Source organism: Bufo gargarizans, chromosome 6 (assembly GCF_014858855.1).
Source record: "Bufo gargarizans isolate SCDJY-AF-19 chromosome 6, ASM1485885v1, whole genome shotgun sequence".
NCBI lineage: Eukaryota > Metazoa > Chordata > Amphibia > Anura > Bufonidae > Bufo > Bufo gargarizans.
The window spans coordinates 39,698,416-39,720,663 of NC_058085.1; the positions used below are offsets into that span (position 1 = coordinate 39,698,416).

The window sequence follows — 22,248 nt, forward strand, 5'->3', positions numbered from 1 at the left end:
GCTGGTGGAGGCTGTATGGGTATCTCTCATGTAGTCATTTTTCTCCACAGTGCCGATTGTTATTGTATTGGACTTTTCCTTCGAAATGATTGCTGAAAATTGTCTTGTCTACAAAAAATTTCGAAGTTTCTTATATTTAACAAAATTGTTTTAAATTTTGTTTTGGAACACAAGAATCTGTTCAGTAAAGGGTGCCTTCATACCAAACCATTGCTGTCTCAAAGCTCTACTTTGATTTTTTTTCCCCAAAAAAAATTATTGAAAATTGTCTTCAAAACCATCTGTTTTCTTCACTGTGCTTGCATACAAAACCATTGCTGTCTGCAAGCTCTGCTAGATAAATATAAGCTGTGGGCTTTCAAGCAGGAACATAGGCACCAGGGCTCTACTGCAGCACATGAGGTGGCATCACCTGATCAGATAGAAAAATAAAACTGGCCAGCAATCACATCAAAACCATCCTAATTCTCTCCATTATCATGCTAGCAGATAGTCAACATCCACCAGCAGTACAATGTCATTATCATCATCAACTACTGCTTCTCCTGCTCAGACTTCTCCATAACAAAATGTATGGGGAGAAAATAACTTTATGTGCCTAGTTCTCCAATTTTTTGCCATGTGATCTCCCACCTGGTAAGTTGTAGCTGGTGCAGTTGCTGCCATATCACTTTGTGGATTCCACAGGTTGATGGCATGCAGTCAGACTTAATAGAAGCGCTAAAAAAGAAATAAAAGCGCTGTCTGTATCTTGTACCCAGGTGGCGAAGAATGTGGGCTGTGCCTTCGAACTGTCGCTGTATGGTAAGGTACATGCAACCATTGACAACCTGAAGTAGCTGTTACGGCCCACTTGGTCAATCTGTTGCATGCCAGGGGTGAGACATTATATCACAGCAACGAGCTCAAGTCTTATTGACACCAGATGCTTATCAACCTCCTCCACGTCCTCCTCAATGGACATCCTCTCATCCCTAACAGAAACAGGGCAGAACATTGCTTCCTCTACATTGTCTTCCAACCATATGTGTTTTTTCAACTGCTGAGCATGGGTGATAGAAGCCACACAGCAAATCATTTGCTATTCTGAATCAAGCAGCAAATTTCTCACTGAATCTCCCATCGTCAATTATGCTGGAGCATCTGCATGAGTAGCGTAAAGTAGTCAATGACTACATCATGCACCAGACCACCACAGCAAGACAGTGTGTGTTCTTTCAAGATCAGACAGTGGCAGCTCATCAGGGATGCGTGTCACGTACTTAGGTCCTTTGAAGAGGCCACCAGATTTGTGAGTAGGGCAACACCAGGATCAACTATGTCACCCCCCTCCCCCTTATATATTATATCGGAGCAAATGCTCAGGCTGATGTAACAGTTTCTGCACCTTGGTCACTGCCATGTAGCTGTTGTACATGCACATGGTTGAAGTTGCATGGAGGAGGATAAGGCTGAGGAGCTACAACTGGAAGAGTTGATGATGCGGGGAGACATGGAGTTTTCCCAAGCACAGCAAGGGGACAAGGCTGACACTCATTATGGCAGACATGATCCTGCTGCTGATGACGACACAGGCCATGACCAACCATCAAAGTGCGGGATAGAGCCTGAAACAACTCAGTTCTAAAGCTAGCTGGTGAGCATGGCAAGCTGCATGATTGGTTGCAAAGTGATGACTAATGGTTAGCCATGCTTTTAGACCCTTGCTATAATAGCAAAATGCGGGAATGTGTTCCTACTATGGGAATGGAGGCAAGACAGAAACGCTGATTGGAATTAGGAGCTTACACATTATCAGCGTGTATCAGTACATGCTTGCAAAATCCACTATGGATGGTTGAGCAGAAAATACACAAGATCCTTATACTCCTATGAAAAAAAAGCCAGCCTTTTTGTTAAGAGCAGGAGAGTGAAATGTTATTGCACAGTCTACGTTGAGATCTATCTATTCCTGCATCATGAAAACATCACATTTATTTTTACGTTAAGACTAAAGAGAAGCTAAAATGAGTTTTGTGGTAGCCTCAGTTAACGGCTGTGGTGACACATTAGGTCTAGGAGAATCTGACACCAGTTGTGTCGATTAAGGGAACTAGTTAATTTTACAGGTCCCTTTTTTTTTTTTTTTTTTCACTCTGCACATAATGAGGAGCACGTAAGGAGTTGTTAGAAGCATTCTGGAGCAGGGGCATACATAGAAATCATGGGGCCCAATAGCAAAACTTAGAATTAGGACCCCCTTCCTGCAATAAGAAATATAATTATTGTAGCTGATCAGTTGGGGAGTGGGGTGTCACCACTACACACACACATACTGTAATCTGATATTGATGAGAAAAAAAGGTTTAATTGTGAAGTTGTTTTTTTTTATACTAAAATACCATACTTTTAATGAAATTGTACGTGTATTATGTTTGTTATACCTGCACGCAGGTTAAAATGGCAGAACTGGAACTAGCTCCAGTCCTGCCAGCTTCAGCAATGTGTCACATATATGTTATAGCTGACACCAACATCTAATAGTGCAAGCTCAAAATATATATATACACAATTTGTAACACCTATAGGTTGGGACAGACACGGACAGTGAGCCCCAACCCAGAACCTAGACCGGTTTCCCTACCTACTTGCAGTACGAGCCCTAGGTAGCAAGACAGCAACTGGTCAACTGCCCCTGTGCTACTTATGTGCAGAGACAGACAAACCCCAAGGGACAAAACAACACAAAACAGGGTTGTACGTAAATGGGTCGGAACCAAACAGGCTATGTAGTACCAAACAAGAGACAGAGTGGTCAGAAGACATGCCAGGGGCAGAGGAAGGGGCAATCCAATTAGCACAGGAACCAGGAACACAGCTATTGGGTCAGAGACTATCACTGGCACCGTTGTATGGCCAGAAAGGGGTTTAAATAGAGTACCGAGTTCCAGGATCAGAATCTGATAGGTCATGACTCGGAGCTCCATTAGTGAAAAGTAGTGTTGAGCAAATTGAAGTATCTAAAGTGGAAAAATTCTATTTACAAGCCAAATCTCCTCGTGCTTTGTGGTAACAAATCTATTATTCCTGAAATGGTGGTAAAAAAAACTAAACAAAACATACTCACCTCATTCATTTGCATGCAAAGAGGTTGTCGCGGTCATCTTGATTACAGAAACCGTGTGAAAACTCCTGCGGGGTGACGTGTGCGGCACCGAGCTGGCCGGGTACGAAATACTTCAATCAAGATGGCTGCAGCGGCCTCTCTGTGATCAAATGCATAAGGTATGTTTATTTTTTTTAAATACTGGATTAGCCCCTGATCCGTGATCAGCTATGAACACGACACCCGAGTTGTTCAATGGCGGAGGCGGTGCAATTGCTGTTCCCCACCATTGCGCCCGCTACCTACAAAGGGATTCGCTTTGGCACTAAGTAATTCATCACAAATCGAATTTTTCATAACTTTGCTTGTCTCTAGTGTAGGGATTTTCTCTGGTAGGCAGGGTAAGCGGACGCAATACAGAGGCACGACCACGGTTGAAAAGCAACAGTTCAGTGTTTATTCACACAAAAAGGCAGAAAGGAAAACCAATACTTTGCAAGAGTCCTGGTGTTAATTCACACAGCAAGAGTCCACAAAACGAAAACATGTCACCTGGCAGTCCACAGCAGGCTTTCGGGCGCCTGACTCCCAGCAGGCGTCTCTCTGTGAGATGTGGCTTCTTTTCACTCCCAGGAAAGTTCTCAGTTCCCAATCACACTGACAGCGACTCCACTACACTGACAAGAGACTGACAGCGCTCCACTGTCAGAGAGGAAAAAAAAACACAGCCAGCTGAGCTGGGTTTTTAAATCCCAGCCCAAAACCTGGCCTGGAACGTGGGGAACAGCCACCCACCCTGCTCTTTGGCTGCTCCCAATAAGAACCGGCCTGGATGGGCTTTACAGCCACACTAAGTAAAAAACACAGTGTCAGCCAGCCTAGCTGCTGCTAACACACTAAACTACCGGTTCCTATCTGACCGAAGCCCGGAACCTCGGTGACACATAACTTCCATCAATGACAGACCCCTGTGCCTTCCTACACTAGTCAGAAACACTAGCAGATAGGAATCAAGCAGCTGCTAATCTCCTCCAGGACACGCCCGCTGTGAGGAGAAACAAAGCATTGCATCCCATTGCTAAGGATTCTGTTGCATCACCAGTGGGTGTGGCTCAGCAGCGCATCTCTCCTGGCGAGGCAGTGCCGAAGATCGCACCGCTGGAGCCTGGACAGGTAAGTTTGTGACCACTTTCTATAATTTTCAAGAGGGGTCCAGTCTCTGCCCCTCATTGCTCTAATATAATTATGCTGTTACTAATAGGGCAATAAGGGGCAGGGACTGGACCCCGCTCAGAACTTGAAGCATATGTCTATGGGGGGTTGTCTATGGTTGTATATATACAGTAAACACCACCAACACGTTCCCCCACCCCTCCACATTGCAGGATTGTGTGTCTTTTTTCACTTACAGTCATTCACACAATGTGATGAGTGCTGCAGCTGTCGTTCAGCCTCACTTCCAGGTCACCGTGGTTCAGAACATTGGACTCTTGGATTAAACCTGTTACACGGCACTGGAGCAGGTAGAGCACAGCACTCCCATTACTCCTGTAATAGTGTCAGACTGAGGCAGATCATGCAAGAAGAGGCCAGAGTGGAGGTCGGGTGGTGATGCCTACAATTCAGTATCTAGCTAAGGTATTTTGTCTTTTATTATCAATTTAAAAAAAGAAAATTACTGCTTCACTGTATGACTTTTAACATGCTCAATAAGACTTGCTTTTCGATTAAAACATTTCCCACATTCAGAACATGAAAATGGCTTCTCTCCTGTGTGAATTCTCTGATGTGTAACAAGAGCCGATTTATCTGTAAAGCATTTCCCACATTCAGAACATGGAAATGGCCTCTGCCTCTCCCCTAAGTGAATTCGCTGATGTAAAACAAGATTTGATTTCTGGTGAAAACATTTCCCACATTCTGAACATGAATATGGCTTTTCCCCGGTGTGTATTCTCTGATGTTTCGCAAGATCTGATTTCTGTTGAAAACATTTGCCACATTCAGAGCATGAAAATAGCCTCGGCCTCTCAACTGTGTGATGTCTCTGATGTATAACAAGATCTGATTTCTGATGAAAATATTTCCCACATTCTGAACATGAAAATGGTTTCTCCCCTGTGTGAATTTTTTGATGTCTTAAAAGGTCAGATTTTTGTATAAAACATTTCCCACATTCTGAACATGAATATGGCTTCTCTCCTGTGTGAGTTTTTTTATGTAGAACAAGAGCTGATTTACAGCTATAACATTTCCCACATTCCGAACATGAAAATGGCTTCTCCCCTGTGTGAATTTTTTGATGTCTAAAAAGGTCTGATTTCTGGTGAAAACATTTCCCACATTCTGAACATATAAATGGCTTCTCTATCATGTGAGTTCTCTGATGAATAACAAGAGCTGATTTCGAACTATAACATTTCTCGCATTCTGAACATGAAAACGGCTTCTCTCCTGTGTGAATTCTCTCATGTCTAACAAGAGCCGATTTATGGTTAAAATATTTTCCACATTCTGAACATAAATATGGCTTCTCTCCTGTGTGAGCTCTTCGATTTTCATCTCTGTGACTTTTATTTTGAGTAACTGTCTGTGATGAATCAGAAGATAGAATCTGCTTGCAAGGATCAGATAATAGATATTTGCTTTGAATGGCTGAAGGTAGATGTGTGGCAATGGCATGTTCTTCATATGTATCTTGTTTGATACGTTGATCATCTACTCTGAAATCTGAAGATATCAGATGTATTCCTGAGCTTTTGGTACAGTCATCTGTCAAGAAGAAAACAGATTTTTATCATTTTTGATTAATTTAGCCTGTATGGAACATAATAATAAAATCAAACCTGGAGAAAAACAGAATTATTATCATTACCAGAGACTAGGGGTGTAACGATGACGGTTCAAGAGGGTGTGACCGGGCACGACGTGGGGGGGGGGGGGGGCTCGATCCAAAGTCTGCCCTGGGGCCCATAGAACTCTAGCTACACCACTGGTTCTCCTTGACGCAACTACTACCATCTCCAGGGTCTCTGGAGCAAAAAAGGAGTAAATCATCCCTTTTTGAATCTTGGATCTGAGAACAAGGTCAAAACACAATAATTTGGGGAAAACAATCCCGAGAAACACTCCACCCATTAATATCGCTGTATAGTATTTATATTAGCCCAAATAATACAGCAGAAGCAGCGACATGCAGCGCGCAGGTAGAAGGGTCAAAAACTGTATAAATAATAGAACCACACATAGTATAAAGTACCCTAGAGATGATGAGTATCAGGGCCCTTCAACCAGCATTTCAGAGTGTCACAGATTAGACCATGTACATACATCTCTACAGTATATACTCCTGTAAGTGGCAGGGATAGCGTTTTCCACCCTTGTGTCTGATGCTTTCCCCTTGTGTTTGTTTGTTTTCCCTTTGCGTACATTTAGCAGCTGCTTTGTGCGGGTTACCGCCAAACATTTACAGTGTTCCTACTTGCTTGGAAATAGGGTTCTCCAACTTTCGGGTGGTGGAGGATCTAAACATCAGTATTGGACCAGGCAGAGCCTGACACTGACTCATAGATAATGCACTGAGCGAAGAGCTGTGGTGCTGCACGTGGAGAGATGTTAAAATGAGGTTTTATTAATGTTGCAAAAGTAGTAGGCCTGACCTACCCCCCTGCCAGAAATGTTAAAGAGAAAGAGAGACTTGTATAATTCAAGCTTGGCATGAGGTTTTGTTTTGAAGATGATCTACCATCTAGGTCTCTTTCTCCTAGACCTCATGAACATCATTCCTGACGCTCGTAGCTCTGACCATCCATCCTCCTTCTCTTATTTGAGTGTACGTCTCGATGTTCTGTATTCTGCTAGCACATGGTGACTTGATAAAAGCCTAATAGGAGCTAATGGTTCCTAGAGGTCCCTTTACACAGGTCAAATGTCGGGGCAATTAACAGAAAGGAGTGTTTCTAGGAATGACCGTTCCCAATAATGGCCCTGTGTAAAGATGTCGCCCATCACCGATTGAAAGAGGAAACAGTTGTTCATTGGGAAATAGAAGCCCACTGCAGCAGACACCCAGATCATGGCTTACAGGCAGCAGATCGTGCTGTGTAAACAGGGATCTGACACCCACAAACAATGATTCTCTATGGGGACAAGTGATTGCAGCAGTCATTGCTCATCATCTCCTATAAATCACTAGTGATGAGCGGCAGGGGTCATATTCGAATTCGCAATATTTCGTGAATATTTTTTAGAATATTTGTCAAATATTCGAAAATTCAAAAATCGGGAAGGTAATGACTGTGTAATATGCAAATTTTCATAATTCGAATTCGAATTTTTTTTGCAAATTTTTCAACTTACAACTATTAGACAAAGAAGATTATAGCACTATATTAGCTAAATAGATTTTTTTCGAATATTTGCTATATTGCTATAACTTTGTTTTTTCGAATATTTGTAATATTCTAAAACAAGAATATATAGCAATATAGCGAATATTCGAAAAAAACAAATATAGAGCAATTTAGCTAATATAGTGCTATAATCTTCTTTGTCTAATAGTTGTAATTTTTTTCTCATCTGAAGTTCAGATTGGAAAAAAATTACAACTATAAAAAAAAGATTATAGCACTATATTAGCTAAATTGCTCTATATAATTTTTTTTGAATATTCGCTATATTGCTATAACTACGTTTTTTCGAATATTTGTAATATTCTAAAACAAGAATATATAGCAATATAGCAAATATTCTAAAAAACGCATATAGAGCAAAATTCGCAAACACTTCTACTCCTAAAGTCAAGTATATTGCAGCCTTCTTATTGGCCCACAAGCTAGAAGCAGGGAGGGATCATGTGTACTAATTTAAAAAAAAAAGGAAAAAAAAAAAATCTAATATTCGAAATTACTAATATATATTTAACTATATTCAAAATATTTGCGAATTTTCGAAGTACCTATATTCGCGATAAAAATTCGAAATTCGAATATTCGTGATCAACACTATAAATCACATTTTCACCCATATATAATTTGTATAATTTTAGCTAAAAGTACTGACACAGAATTTAAAGAAATCAACATAAAATTGTATAAAGTGAAGTAGAATCTGTGTGTCTTCTCTGCTTTACTTAGTGGTCACCACTCACCTGGGCGGTTATCTGTAGGAATGTCCTCTGTACTCTGCTCATCACCCCTCACATATGTCTCTGTAGGATTAATATTGTTCAGATCTTCACCCGGATTCACAAGCTGTGAAACAAATATTGTAGAAGTCAGACGTCGGAGAAGTCATGTGGAGGGTTTATCGGACCCAAATATCTACAGGTCTCCTGTATAAATCCAACCTGATGATACCTCATTGCAACCAGCAGACTGTAAGGGGGTTCATCTGTATATAAATTGTGTGTCTTAGGGTACTTTCACACTAGCATTTTTCTTTTCTGGCATAGAGTTCCGTCACAGGGGCTCTATACCGGAAAATAACTGATGAGGCATATCCCTATGCATTCTGAATGGAGAGTCCTTTTGACTGATCAGGCAAAATATAAAACCGTAGCATGCTACAGTTTTATCTCTGGGAAAAAAAACTGAAGACTTGCCTGAATGCCGGATCCTTCATTTTTCCCCATAGGAATGTATTAGTGCCGGGTCGGCATTTTTCCCCATAGGAATGTATTAGTGCGCAGACTGGTAAAAATGAGATGACAAGCGGAGAGACGGATACGTTCTTGCAATGCATTTGTGAGACGCATCCGCATCCGGATGCGTCTCACAAATGCTTTCAGTCACATCCAGATCAGTGGATTCCGACGAAGGAACTGCTTGCCAGATCACACTGCCGCAAGTGTGAAAATAGCCTAACTCTAAGTAGTTGTTGTTATGTCATGTACTTTATGCTGCTCCACATTGTGTGTGCACCTGTGAGATCCTGCAAAAGTTTGGTGTGACCACTGTACATGGTGGCAGCACCAGAACCTTCCGAGATCTCAGGTGAATGTGCTGAGAGTCAACGGAGACCCATGCCGACATTGATATGATGGTGACCACTGTAGTACTAGCGGATGCACAAGAACGCTGGCTAGATGAAGCCAGGTGAAGCAATAAAAAGTAAGAGTTTGTTACCAGTATCTGTGTGCGGTCAGACCGCATGGGATGCCTGAAGAGATCGATCAGAGTTTGTAGGGGAAGCAGGCCTTAGCAAAGCCACCAGTAAGTACACCAGTGGGCCATACTCAAAGAAGAGCAACAAGTCTGAGTGGAGTTGTAGAATATTTCCCTGAGACTGTCAGTGAGCCAGAGCAAGAGACTCTAGAGGATCTAGGGTGCTTGATGGGTGCTGCACAAATAAGCCAAAGTGTTGCCACTGCAAACATGCTAGTGAATGGAGGAGGACGTTTGTAATTGCTTGGGAACCATTACAGGGACAGAGTGGGCTGTTGAAGTGCCAGTGTAATATAAATGATCAGCTGTGATCCTGCGATCTACACCTTTATCATTATACAAGGATAAAACATACAGTATAATACTGGTGGAAAAAACAAGACTGAAGACAAGATCTTCACAGCTTTCTACAGATCATAAGGAACATTTCATGAGACCTCAACTCCATCTACCTGATCATCCTGTGGGACATTGTGATGTTCTTCTGAACCATCCTGTGGAAGAAGAGGACTGGGACATCTCTCCGGTGTTCTTCTCTCTTCCTTAACTGTAGGAAAAACATCCAGTGACTGAATTCATTCCTTACATACAGATAATGAGAGGAGGTGTGTATTTAGTCATGTCTATTACCTGGTGATGTGAGGTGCCGGTGATCCTCCATCATGACGTCCTTGTACAGATCTTTGTGTCCTTCTAAATACTCCCACTCCTCCATGGAGAAATAGATGGTGACGTCCTGACACCTTATAGGAACCTGACAACACAAAGATACAGTCAGCACCCAGAACTCTTTATAGCTTTACTGCATAATGTCTCAGCAGAGTCACCTCTCCAGTCAGAAGCTCAATCATCTTGTTGGTGAGTTCTAAGATCTTCTCTCTATTGATTTTCTCATGTTGCAGGGGGTGAGGTGGGGGTCCTATGATTGGGCTGAGGGTTCTTCCCCATCCTTCAGATACAGGGACCTGACAGCGCTCACTAGAGGTCTTCTTCACTACTGTGTAGTCCTGGTTATGGAGAGACACAGTAATAAATATCACTCCATACATCTCCAGAGTCCCTCACCTCTAAAGACAGGTCCATCTGTTAGTAACATAGATAAGATGATGTAATGTGACATCATCAGAATCTCTCACCTCTCCAGTAAGCCGGAAGAGGATCTCTAGGGTGAGATTTATTATCCTATCTGTCATATTGTCCCTGTCCATCCTTGACGGGCCAATCAGGAGAAGGATCTTCTATAGAAGATATCCACTGAGTGGATCCTATATTGTAAGAACCTGAAGGGAAAGAAGATGAGCCGATGTAAAACAAAATCCCATGTAAAATACAAGGAGATAATAAGAGGAGACATCGGAGGAGATAATACTTTAAAGTGTGGATGTTGTGTTCTCTATTGTATAGCTATTGTTTGAATATGAGTTGAATAGATTGTCAAAGCAGTTGCTCCTTATTTGAGGTCTATGAAGTGTCAAAGCATGTCCTGCCTTCACATGACCACTGTAGTCAATCTAGGGTAACACAGGAAATGACAGTACGAAGTGGAAAAAATCCAGTACTCGGGAATAAAATCTGATAACTTTATTTAGGACACAAAGAAAAATTATAATCCAAATTAACTACATGCAAGATGCTTAAGGACTTATTACACCTACAGATAATCTCTAAGATTATCGCTAACAAGCATTCGTATAACAAGCATAATTGCCTGCTCGCTAGAGGAGAAGATAACTGCTATTACATGTAGCAATCTCCTCCTCAGTATAGGGACGGGTGATCGCTAATGCATCGCTTGTCCCTATACTGTCTCATTGTTTGCCGGTAGCAGAGTGCCTATTACACAGCACGATCTGCTCCGGCAAACCAGGTTCTTTTAATATGTTAAAAAATCCCGATGAACAAGCGTTTGCTCGTTCATCTGGTAATCGGCAGCAGTATTACACATTCAGATCATTGCTAACAAGCGTTAATACGAACGCTCGTTTGCGATCATTTTAACAATAATCTGCCCGTGTAATAGGGCCTTTAGGCCCCTTGACATGGCCCGATGTAGTAAGCAATTGTTGGGAAGGAAGTGTTCCTTCTTAACAATCACCTGCTCGTCAGTGGAGGAGAAAGCTGCATTTCCATGTAGTGATCCACTGCACAGTATAGGGAGGAAGATCACTAATGTCATACAGAATCCTTGTTTGTCAGTAGACTGTTTAGATGATCTGCTGCCGGCAAACTATGGTTAAGGTGACCACACAAACGTTCTTATTACTATATGAACGAGCGCTTCGCTCATTAATTAGGTAATCATTAATTGAGTAATCAGCGTCACTTTTACACTGCCCGAATATCAGGCAGTGTAAAAGGATCTTTAGTTTCTCTCCTAATTTTAAAAGTGTTTAATTTTCTGTTTTAACCTATTTCAATCCTACTTGAATTGCCCTGGTTCAAACTTCACTCTCCAGTCCCTGGCTGCCCACTGGGGTTCATTTTCATTTGAAAATTACTTTAAAAAAAAATAATATAATTTCCAATCTCTTGCTGGTCTTCTCAGTCCCCATCGTGTCCCATTACATGGGCCAATGAACGAGGCAATTATTGGGAAGGAGCTTTCCTAAGAATACTCCTTCCTGATAATTGACTGCCTATCACCCGAAGAACAAGCAAATGCTTTTTTGTTCGGATGAAAGCATTGCCGATGTGATCACCATATCATCATTTCTGGGCAGCAGATTGTGCTTCTCAGAAATAAATGTGAATGGGGACATAATTGCCTGCTGTGTCGGCCCATATAAAGGGGAGTTAGGTTTACATGGCCTAAATATTAGACAAGATTAGTAAATCAGACCCATTGTTTCATGGTGTGCAGTTTGTCTAAAGCTTTACCATACAGCTATCTATTTGCTCAGCACGCACACGTAGGGAATGGGAGAGGGGTGAAAGCCACCAATAGATTCATCATCTTGTCTCCCTATCATGCAATTAAAATCCAATATGCTCAATCATTATCTCCCCTGACATCAGGCATTGGGGGAAGTTGGGAGGCCCCATACACTTGATTGTGACCAAATCTAACCTGAAGACTAATGTATATGACCAGCCTGAATACTGTAGAGCATTGGATAGAGCTATGAAAATGGATTTATGATTCTCAGAGTAAGAGCTCATGCACACAAACGTATTTTAATTCCATGTCCGTTCAGTGAACCACTCTGTTTGACCATTAGGGCTCATGCACACAACATCAAATTGCAGATATACACCACAAATAAAGATAGTCCAGACGGCACCACTCCCCTTATAAAACGCTGAGTAATAATATATTGCTGTACGGAGGTGCCTGCTTTCCAATAGCGAATGTAAATGTGTAATCGAGAAAATAGATAAAATCTGCGGCACTCACCAGTTGCAGATTTTCAACATATCATCACTTTATTGTGACAATAGGTGCGTGCTTTTACAGGGCTGAGGCGGACAAGCCTTTCACTGAAATAAAAAACCGCCTAGGCGGTGTGTGGCAGCAACGGCCGTTTCGCACAGTGTGTCCTTCTTCCGGCTACCTGAATGACGTGCACAGGTGTGCCAGCCCATTTAAAGAGGAGCGTGAGAATTAACCCTATATGGGGTAACTGGATCTCAATTGCAATTAAAGGCAACACCTGTGTACGTATACAACTGAAACAAAATCAAAAGCCATCAGTACATTCAAATGAATACATTAAGGTCATTCCGATCGTTCAGACCTAGGGGTCCCATGGCATCTGTGCGGATTCTCCACCTTGCTTCTTTCTGTAACAGGAGGCGATGTCTGTCGCCTCCTTGTTTTAAATGTGGGACCACCTCAATTCCTGCAAAACCCAGGCATTTCTTGTTACCCCCGTGTTTCTGCCATACATGGTCTATTAAACTAGACCATAACCACCAGACTACGGAGAGGCCAGGAAACAGGAGCAGTGCACACACATGCAGAAACAACACATTGCCCCAGGCAACTGCATGCACGGCAGACATGTCACAGCAAACTACACCGGGACCAAGACATAGCCGTGACATCAACCTACTGTACTGATGGTCGATGGTAGATGTCTCCCCGGGGGGTGGCCAGAAAATCCTGAGGGACCCTATATACACACAACCATCCTCTCCCTGACCACACAACATGTAGTCAGTGCCTGAGGCTTATCTGCTAAGAATCATAGAGCGTTACATTTATAACCATTTAGAAGCTACGTTTTAGAACGGCGGATAGTTCCGTAATTCTGACATATAAAGATAAAGGTGAGCGAGAGAAGATTATACGCGCTGCGGAGCTCAGTACATAATTTACTACCAGGAACGGCCTTAAAAACGTGGAGCAAACTTGTAAAAAGATCTCTGAATGATTTTCTTAGGTTGCGTTCACATCTCCGGCAGAGGAACAGACGGCCAGAGTCACCGTATATGGCATGACCGGTCACCGCCGCTTTTCCATCCACTATAACGGGATCCGACAATGATCCGCTCTGCTTCTGCCGGACAAATACCGCTACCCGTGGCACATAGTGTACACACTATAGTGTTTAGCACGAGTGCCTTGCAATTCTGGGGTCTTAGGTACAAATTCAGCCAAGGGCAATGCCTGGATGGATGTCTATGAGTATGATAGCTCCACTATTCTGTATAGCGCTACGGTATATGTCAGCGCTATATAAGTGAGTGAAATAAACGGATACATGTACACTGACAATATCCACAACCCAGCTGCCGTCCTATTACTTACCACAGGAGCCTCCAGTATCCTGCTCTGCCCTCTCACTCCTGATCCCGCCCCCCTGCAGGTCACTGCTGATAGGTTGCTGGGGGAAGACTGAATTGGAACTCTGATTGGGTGATAGTGGGCTAAAGGACCTTTCATGATGTCACGACCATGTGATCATGTGTGGGAGGGTAGAAGCTGGAATGGAGTTGTTAGAAGGAGGTCTGTGACGTCACATGCTCCTCAATGGTCACATGACCAAATGTGTATAGGAAACTCTGGCAGACACATACTGTCGGAGCTTGCAGTTAGTGATGAGTGAAGGAAGCTTTGGATCCTAGATCCGAAGTCGCTTCGCTAAAAACTGCAGTTTAATGCTGTAATCCATCTTTGTACAGCATTAAAATGTATGGCCTCCGATGAGTTGAAAAACTTCTGAATTAGATTTTTCAGCTGGAAAACCATTTTAAAACTTGGATCCGAAGTTGTCCTTGGAACCGAGGTACCAGTCAGTACTGAAGCCGATTTTGGATACCTGTTTGAAAATGGTTTCTCTGTTTAATAATCAAATGCTGAAGTTATAACTCATTTCACCTCATCAGAAGCCATACATTTTAATGCTGTACAGAGACGGATCTCCGTACAGCGTTAGGCTCCATTCAGACGTCCGCAAATGGGTCTGCATCCGTTCCGCAATATCGGGAACGGAAGCGGACCCATTTATTCTCAATGGGGCAGAACGGGATTCGGAGAGCAGAACGGGATGTGATCTCCGCATTTCAGGAGCACGGCCCCGAACTTCTAGGCCGCGGCTCCGCAAAAAATAGAACATGTCCTATTCTTGTCCGCAATTGCGGACAAGAATAGGCAGTTCTATGGGGGGTGCTGGCCGGGTGTATTGCGGATCCGCAATACACCACAGACGTGTGAATGGACCCTTAAACTGAAGTTTTGAACTAATCTACTTAAGATCCAGGATCTGAAGCTCAATTCGCTCAACACTACTCAACCCTGTGATGATGTCAGCAGGCAGCGCTCAGGAGTTGAAGGACCTGCGATGACATCGCAGCCACGTAATCAGTGGATGAGGAAGCGGAACCCAGAAGTGCAGAGAAGGAGTCAATGTAAAAGGCTGATAGCCTGCGATATGCTGGGGGTTGTAGTTCTCCACATGGAAGGAGGGAGTAATGTTACTTACCTAGCACTGTAGGTTTAAAGGGAAGGTAGTAATGTTATTTACATGGGACTGTATATTGGAGGCAGCTGGATGGAGGGAATGATACTACTTACATGGGATTATATGTTGGGGGGGCGGGAGAGAGGGAGTGATGTAATTTACATAGGACTGTACTGTACATTGGAGGAGGTTGTAGATAGAAAGTGATGGTATTTACATGGGACTGTACATTGGAGGTGGCTGGGAGAGGGAGTGATGTTATTTACATGGGCCATAACTACAGTGAGCGGCCAAATCTGGCCATAGCATCTGTGAAGGGGGCACATGTCTGCGGCATAACTACTTTGAGGGGGCACAAATCTGGAATAACTACTGTGAAGCGGGCATACATCTGGTCATAGCAACTGTGAAGGAAGCACATATCTGGGCATAACTACTGTGAGGGGGCATAACTACTGTGAGAAGCCACATATCTAAAATAACTACTGTGAGGGGGCAGATATCATATATCTGGAATAACTACTGTAAGGGGGCACATGCAGGGCATAACTACTGTAAAGCTAGCACATATCTGGGCTTAACTACAGTGTGGGGGCACATCTGGGCATAGCATCTGCGAAGGAGGCACATGCCTGGGGCATAACTACTGTGAGGGGGCACAAATCTGGAATAACTACTGTGAAGCAGGCATGTATCTGATCATAGCAACTGTGAAGGGAGCACGTATCTGGGCATAACTACTGTAAGGGGGCACATACCGGAGGCATAACTACTGTCAGGGGCCACATATCTGGAATAACTACTGTGAAGCGCCATATATTTTGACATAGAAACTGTAAAGGGGGCACATATCTTGGCATAACAACTGTGAAGAGAGCACATATCTGGGCATAACTTCTGTGAAGGGGAACAAATCTGAGCATAACTACTGTGAGGTGGCACATATCTGGGCATAACTGTGAGGGGGCACATATCTGGGCATCACTACTGTGAGAGGGCACATCTGGGCAAAGCAAATGTGAAGGAGCATATACCTGAGTATAACTACTGCGAGTTGGCACAATGTGTATTCCAATACTGTGAATGGGGCACATACCTGGGCATGACTACTGTGAAGGGGGCACAACTACTGTGAAGGGGGCATATATCTGGGCATAGCAACTGTGAAGGAGGCACATACCTGGGCATAACTACTGTGAAGGGAGCACAATGTGGACATTACTACTGTTTGCTGGCAAAAAGGGGGAATAATTACTATGTGGGGGCATTAAGGGGATACTTATTATTTGTGCTTTTCAAAAGTTGGGAGGTATGAGAGAGTGTTATTAGGCATGGCAGGTGGTGTTGGCACACAGAAAACGGACAACATTGTCCTTGATATGTGTTGAAAACATTACATTTGTACAAATGAATGAGGCAAGGATCTGAGGATTTTTATACACCTCTGGCTGATTCCAGTGAATAGATCTGCCATTGCTGACAGTAAATTTGGATCGGCCCAATGATGCCACTGCTGACTTCATAATATGCTCATCATGTACTGTACTATACTGCTGCAGCAGTTACTTCCCCTAAGATTACTACTGCTACGTCTCTTGTCCATCGGATTCCGTACTGTACTGTTGTTGTATCACTTACTCCTGCCGCTTTTAGATCTCCTGCTTTGTCCGTGAGGTTCAACATTGTACTGCTGCTCCCAAAAAAGGGAGAATTTTTAGACCGCTAGTTCAGAACAAGACGTTGCTTCTTCTGTTACTACCTTGTGTGTAGAATAGAATTAGGACCTGACCTGGGTAAGGTAATTTCACTAGTTTATTTACAAATGCCTATCCAGGCAATAGAACCTTTCTTGACCCAGGTATAAATGAATACTTCACTTTTATTTGAATACAAGTAAAACCTAAATGCTAAGTGTGTGCAAGGTGCACTCTTTAATTGAACTTAAACAGAACCAAAAAATTAAGTGGTGTTAAAAACACATTACACCACTTCACTGGTAGGTGTATTGCTTTGACAATTAAGCAGGGTGAAGAGATGTGCACTATCTTTCACCCTTACCACTGAAAGGGCAGAACACTACCGTACCACGGTCCGCGGTCCAGCTGAGAATGGTCTTAATAACAGCCATATAGAGTGGTGGGAGAAATGGAAATATCAACCCACTATGTGAATGGCGCATAAAGCGTCTCAGTTGATCTCAGACTGGGATTAGTGGCAACTAACACCGCAACACGGACTCGGTGCACAGTAGCCAAAACCACAACTAACTCGATTGCTAAACCAAACCAAGCAACGTCATCCAGCCTGACCGCTAGTTGCTGGTTAACAGTGGAGTGGTGAACAGCGATTGAAAACTAACACTGCCCCCTGAAATGTTTCGCCAGTATTCTGGCTTCTTCAGGGGTTAATGGCCATGATGGCTGCCCATTAACCCCTGAAGAACTATCTTTGACCACTTCACATAAAACTTGGTTTAATGAAAAAATTTTCAATTGCACTTGATAGTGATGGAAATGGTTTCCAGTATTTGGAGAAGTTTAGCGCACTGAAAACTGATACCAAAATAAAGGACAGAATTTTTATTGGCCCCGAAATCAACAAACTAATGCATGATGACACATTCAGAACAAAACGCAACCCTCTGGAACTTGCAGCTTGGGATGCATTTGTGCTAGTAGTGCAGAACTTCCTTGGGAACAGAAAAAGCTGCAAACTATGCTGAATTTGTAGACAACCTGCTTACAGCATATAAACAACCTGGCTGCCGAATGTCATTGAAAATGCATTTCTTAAATTCCCATTTTGACTTTTTCCCACCCAATTTGGGACACGTAAATGACGAACATGGAGAGCGGTTCCATAAAGATATTTCTACAATGGTATCAAGGCTGCTGGAATCCCAACATGATGGGGGACTACTGCTGTTTTTTGCAACGGTAAAATATGACCGTTCACAAATGCAAAAGCAGATGCCTGAAGCATTTTTAACAGTACTGGGCCTTGCTCAAGTAAGACTTTTAAACTGAAAAACTTTTAGAAATTGTATTATTTTATTATATTTTCATACACTGTTTGCTATGCAAACTTTGATGTAGATCAGGTAATTGCTGGAGTAAAACGCGTTCTGTTCAAAATTATTCAACGCTTTCCAAGTGCTTAATTCATTTAGGCATACTAATGCATAGCAGAATTTTGTGACGTGTTACAACAATTCTGACTTCGGATGTGTAATCCGCACACTCGATTTAGTATAGAACAAATGGTTTTTGCCCAGTAGCAGACGAAAAGTTTTTTGTTGTTGCTTGTATCGATGCGTGAAGCGTCAAGTTTTGTACATTATAGAAAAAGGGTTGGTTTATTATTTGGGTAGTTTCAACCCTATATAAAGTTGGCATCATTTAAATACACAATTCCTAATTGTGGGTTGGTATCTATTTGGGGAGGGATAAATGTAATAGTCTACCATCTAATTTGCTGGGTATGTATTGGTTTGGAACGCAGGTGTGTCGCAATATTGTTTCATCTGCTATCTATGTGACCTTCCTTAGCTCCTTTTTCATACTCTGGTGTTAGTTAATATAATGTTTTTTAGATGGGTGTTAGGTAGAGATACAATGGGCGTATCTTGTACTAATGGTATATTATCTTTTATCAGCAGGTAATTGTGTCTTTCTGACACTTTATCAAGTGGTTCATCACATGAGTGTTCCTGTCATTCCGCGCATGTGATTTATCACATGATCTATCATGTGACTTTATTCTACTCATCAGCATGTGATTTATCACATGGTGTATCACATGATTTGTGATTCTTATCAAGAATGGCTGTGTTTACATCGACCCATGGTGCATCATCGTTCTAACCCCTCCCCAAACAAGTATTTAAACCCAAATGTGGACGTTTTAAGGTAGCGGTTATCCTGCTCAATGGAGATCCTTACATCCTGAGGAAATTAGCGCACATGAGTGGTCCACATGAACCTTGCTATATTGTATTGGTTTGTTATTGGTTCTCCACGGCGCCGATTGTAAATAGCCTACATTGGTAATTTTTGGAGCCCACATGTATCTTTTTACCCTAGGTTGTTGATCCATATTTTTTATGCTCAGGTATTGCTCTGTAAGGTCTTCAATAAGTTAATTATCTTATCAATTGTTTATGTTGTATTGCCCTCTTTGCCCCCTCATGAACCTTTATCAATCTACCTTACCTGGGGAAACGTGTCGGGATTTAGGGTATTATTTCTTTCGCAATTTTGTTAGGGCCTCTATGGGCATTTTAGGCTTAGGTACGAGGACCGAAGGCATCCACCATCAGGGTGTGCCTCTGGGCTGAGCCACTATCTAGGGATCCGACAGGGTCAGATTTCCCGCTATGTAGCCCTTATTTGCCCCTGATGCCAAGTTTATCATTGATTATCAGTATAGCTGTGCTATGTGGGGATATACATTGATAGCCCTAATTGGGCTCTTTTTATTTAATATATATTAAAAGCTATGTTTTAATTGTTTCTTGCTTTCTGTGATAATAATTAAATTTTAAACTCTATACCTTTATGCTCTAAATATGCAAAAGAAATGGTTCCCAGTTTTGTTCATTTTGATTGTTTCATGTGAAAAGGGCGACTGTGATGGCTTTGGATGGCATGGACTGCTTTTTACTATTTTATTCTCACTTGCATTTTATTATATATTTTGATACTTTTAAAATAGATTTTGGCAGGTTTGAACATTTAAAGTTTTTTTATTTTACTTTTCTCTGTAACAGGGGCATGCAAATGTGGCAAGTGATGCTTGTGCACTGTAACGGGCCCTGCCTGGCAAGGTAGAGACTGCTGTGTGTACATTAGCTGTTATAAGAATCTACCTCTATTTTTTGGACTTTCCAATAGGCCCTGTATTTACCATCAGAGACTGGGTTTTGCCTTTGGGAAACTTTTTTTTTTATTTAATTTTTTATTTATTTCCTCTCACCAAGCAGATATAAAAAAGGAAAACATACTTTCACATTTAAATGTATCTGTCCTTTAATCACCAGTATTCATTCAATACCAATAGATTAACAAGTGGCTCAAGAACTGGTGTAGGAAGGAGGGGTTTGGGTTCCTGGAGAACTGGGCCGATTTTTCTATCGGCTACAGGCTCTATCGTAGGGACGGGCTGCACCTCAATGGGGAAGGGGCAGCTGTGCTGGGGAGAAAGATGGCTAGAAGGTTGGAGGAGTGTTTAAACTAGGGACTGGGGGGGAGGGTAATTACGTTATAGGACGTGAAGATAGCGCAGATAGAGACCGGGGGCAAGGTAATGGGACTGGGGGAGGAATGGAAGGAGGGACTAAAACAGTTCAGAAGGAAAGGTGTAGGGTAAAAAATATACATAAACCTCTCAAATGTATGTATACTAATGCCAGAAGTCTGACTAATAAAACTGGTGAACTGGAATTAGTGATGTGTGAGGAGGACTATGACATAGTGGGAATAACTGAGACATGGCTGGATGATAGCTATGACTGGGCGGTTAATGTACAAGGTTACAGTCTGTTTAGAAAGGATCGTCAAAACCGGAGAGGGGGAGGGGTCTGCCTTTATGTAAAGTCCGGTCTAAAGCCCACACTCCGCGAAGATATAAGTGAGGGACATGAACATGTGGAGTCAGTGTGGGTAGAGATACATGGAGCTAAAAACAACAATAAATTACTAATAGGAGTTTACTATAAACCACCTAATATACCAGAGTCCACAGAAAATCTATTACTAAACGAGATAGACGAGGCGGCAAATCATAATGAGGTGGTTATTATGGGGGACTTCAACTACCCAGATATAGACTGGGAAACTGAAACTTGTATATCTCATAAAGGAAACAGGTTCTTGGCAATAACCAAAGACAATTACCTCTCCCAACTGGTTCAGGACCCGACTAGAGGGACGGCCATACTGGACTTAGTATTAACCAATAGGCCGGACAGAACAACAAACGTGCAGGTTGGGGGACACCTGGGAAATAGTGACCACAAAGTAATAACCTTCCAATTATCATTCAAAAGAGCGTTTCTACAGGGAGGAACAAAAATACCAAACTTCAAAAAAGCTAAATTTAGCCAACTAAGAGAGGCCATAGGCCAAACTAACTGGGACAAAGTCCTCAAAAATAAAAATACAGCCACAAAATGGGATATCTTTAAAAACATCCTAAAATCTCATTGTGAGAGGTACATACCGTATGGTAATAAAAGGTTAAGGAACAAAAAGAAACCAATGTGGATAAATAGAACTGTAAAGAAAGCAATAAATGACAAAAAGAAAGCATATCATTCACTGAAACAGGAGGGGAGCACGGAAGCACTGAAAAACTATAAGGAAAAAAATAGAACATGTAAAAAACAAATAAAAGCGGCCAAACTAGAGACCGAGAGATTAATTGCCAAAGAGAGTAAAACTAACCCTAAAATGTTCTTCAATTATATAAATGTTAAAAAGTATAAATCTGAAGGTGTCGGCCCTCTAAAGAGTAATGAGGGGGAAGTCGCAGAGTGCGATGAGGAGAAAGCAAAGCTGTTAAATATTTTTTTCTCCAATGTATTCACTGAGGAAAATAAATTGTCAGATGACATGCAGAATGTAAAAATAAATTCCCCATTAAAAGTGTCCTGTCTGACCCAGGAAGAGGTAAATCAGCGACTTAAAAAGATTAAAATAGACAAATCGCCAGGACCGGATGACATACACCCCCGTATCCTAAAGGAATTAAGTAATGTCATAGCCAGACCCTTATTTCTGATATTTGCAGACTCTATACTGACAGGGAATGTCCCACAGGATTGGCGCATGGCATATGTGGTGCCAATATTCAAAAAGGGGCCAAAAACAGAGCCTGGAAACTATAGGCCGGTAAGTGTAACATCTGTTGTGGGTAAACTGTTTGAAGGTTTTCTGAGAGATGCTATGTTAGAGCATCTCAACAGAAATAAGCAAATAACGCCATATCAGCATGGCTTCGTGAGGGATCGGTCATGTCAGACTAATTTAATCAGTTTCTATGAGGAGGTAAGTTCTAGACTTGACAGCGGCGAATCAATGGATGTCGTATATCTGGA

General features: G+C 42.1%; 1 protein-coding gene across 1 annotated transcript in view; it reads right to left on the bottom strand.

Annotated features, from left to right (window-relative positions):
* The window catches only part of LOC122941954 (zinc finger protein 436-like), a 35,585-nt gene extending 26,468 nt beyond the window's left edge, over nt 1-9,117 (bottom strand). The window contains exons 1-3 of the mRNA XM_044299449.1: nt 9,045-9,117; nt 8,235-8,291; nt 4,764-5,857 (exon numbers count right to left, since the gene is read on the bottom strand). Coding sequence (XP_044155384.1) covers nt 4,764-5,857; nt 8,235-8,291; nt 9,045-9,117 — 1,224 coding nt within the window. The remainder of the gene's footprint in view (nt 1-4,763; nt 5,858-8,234; nt 8,292-9,044) is intronic.
* Nucleotides 9,118-22,248: the final 13,131 nt, after the last annotated feature.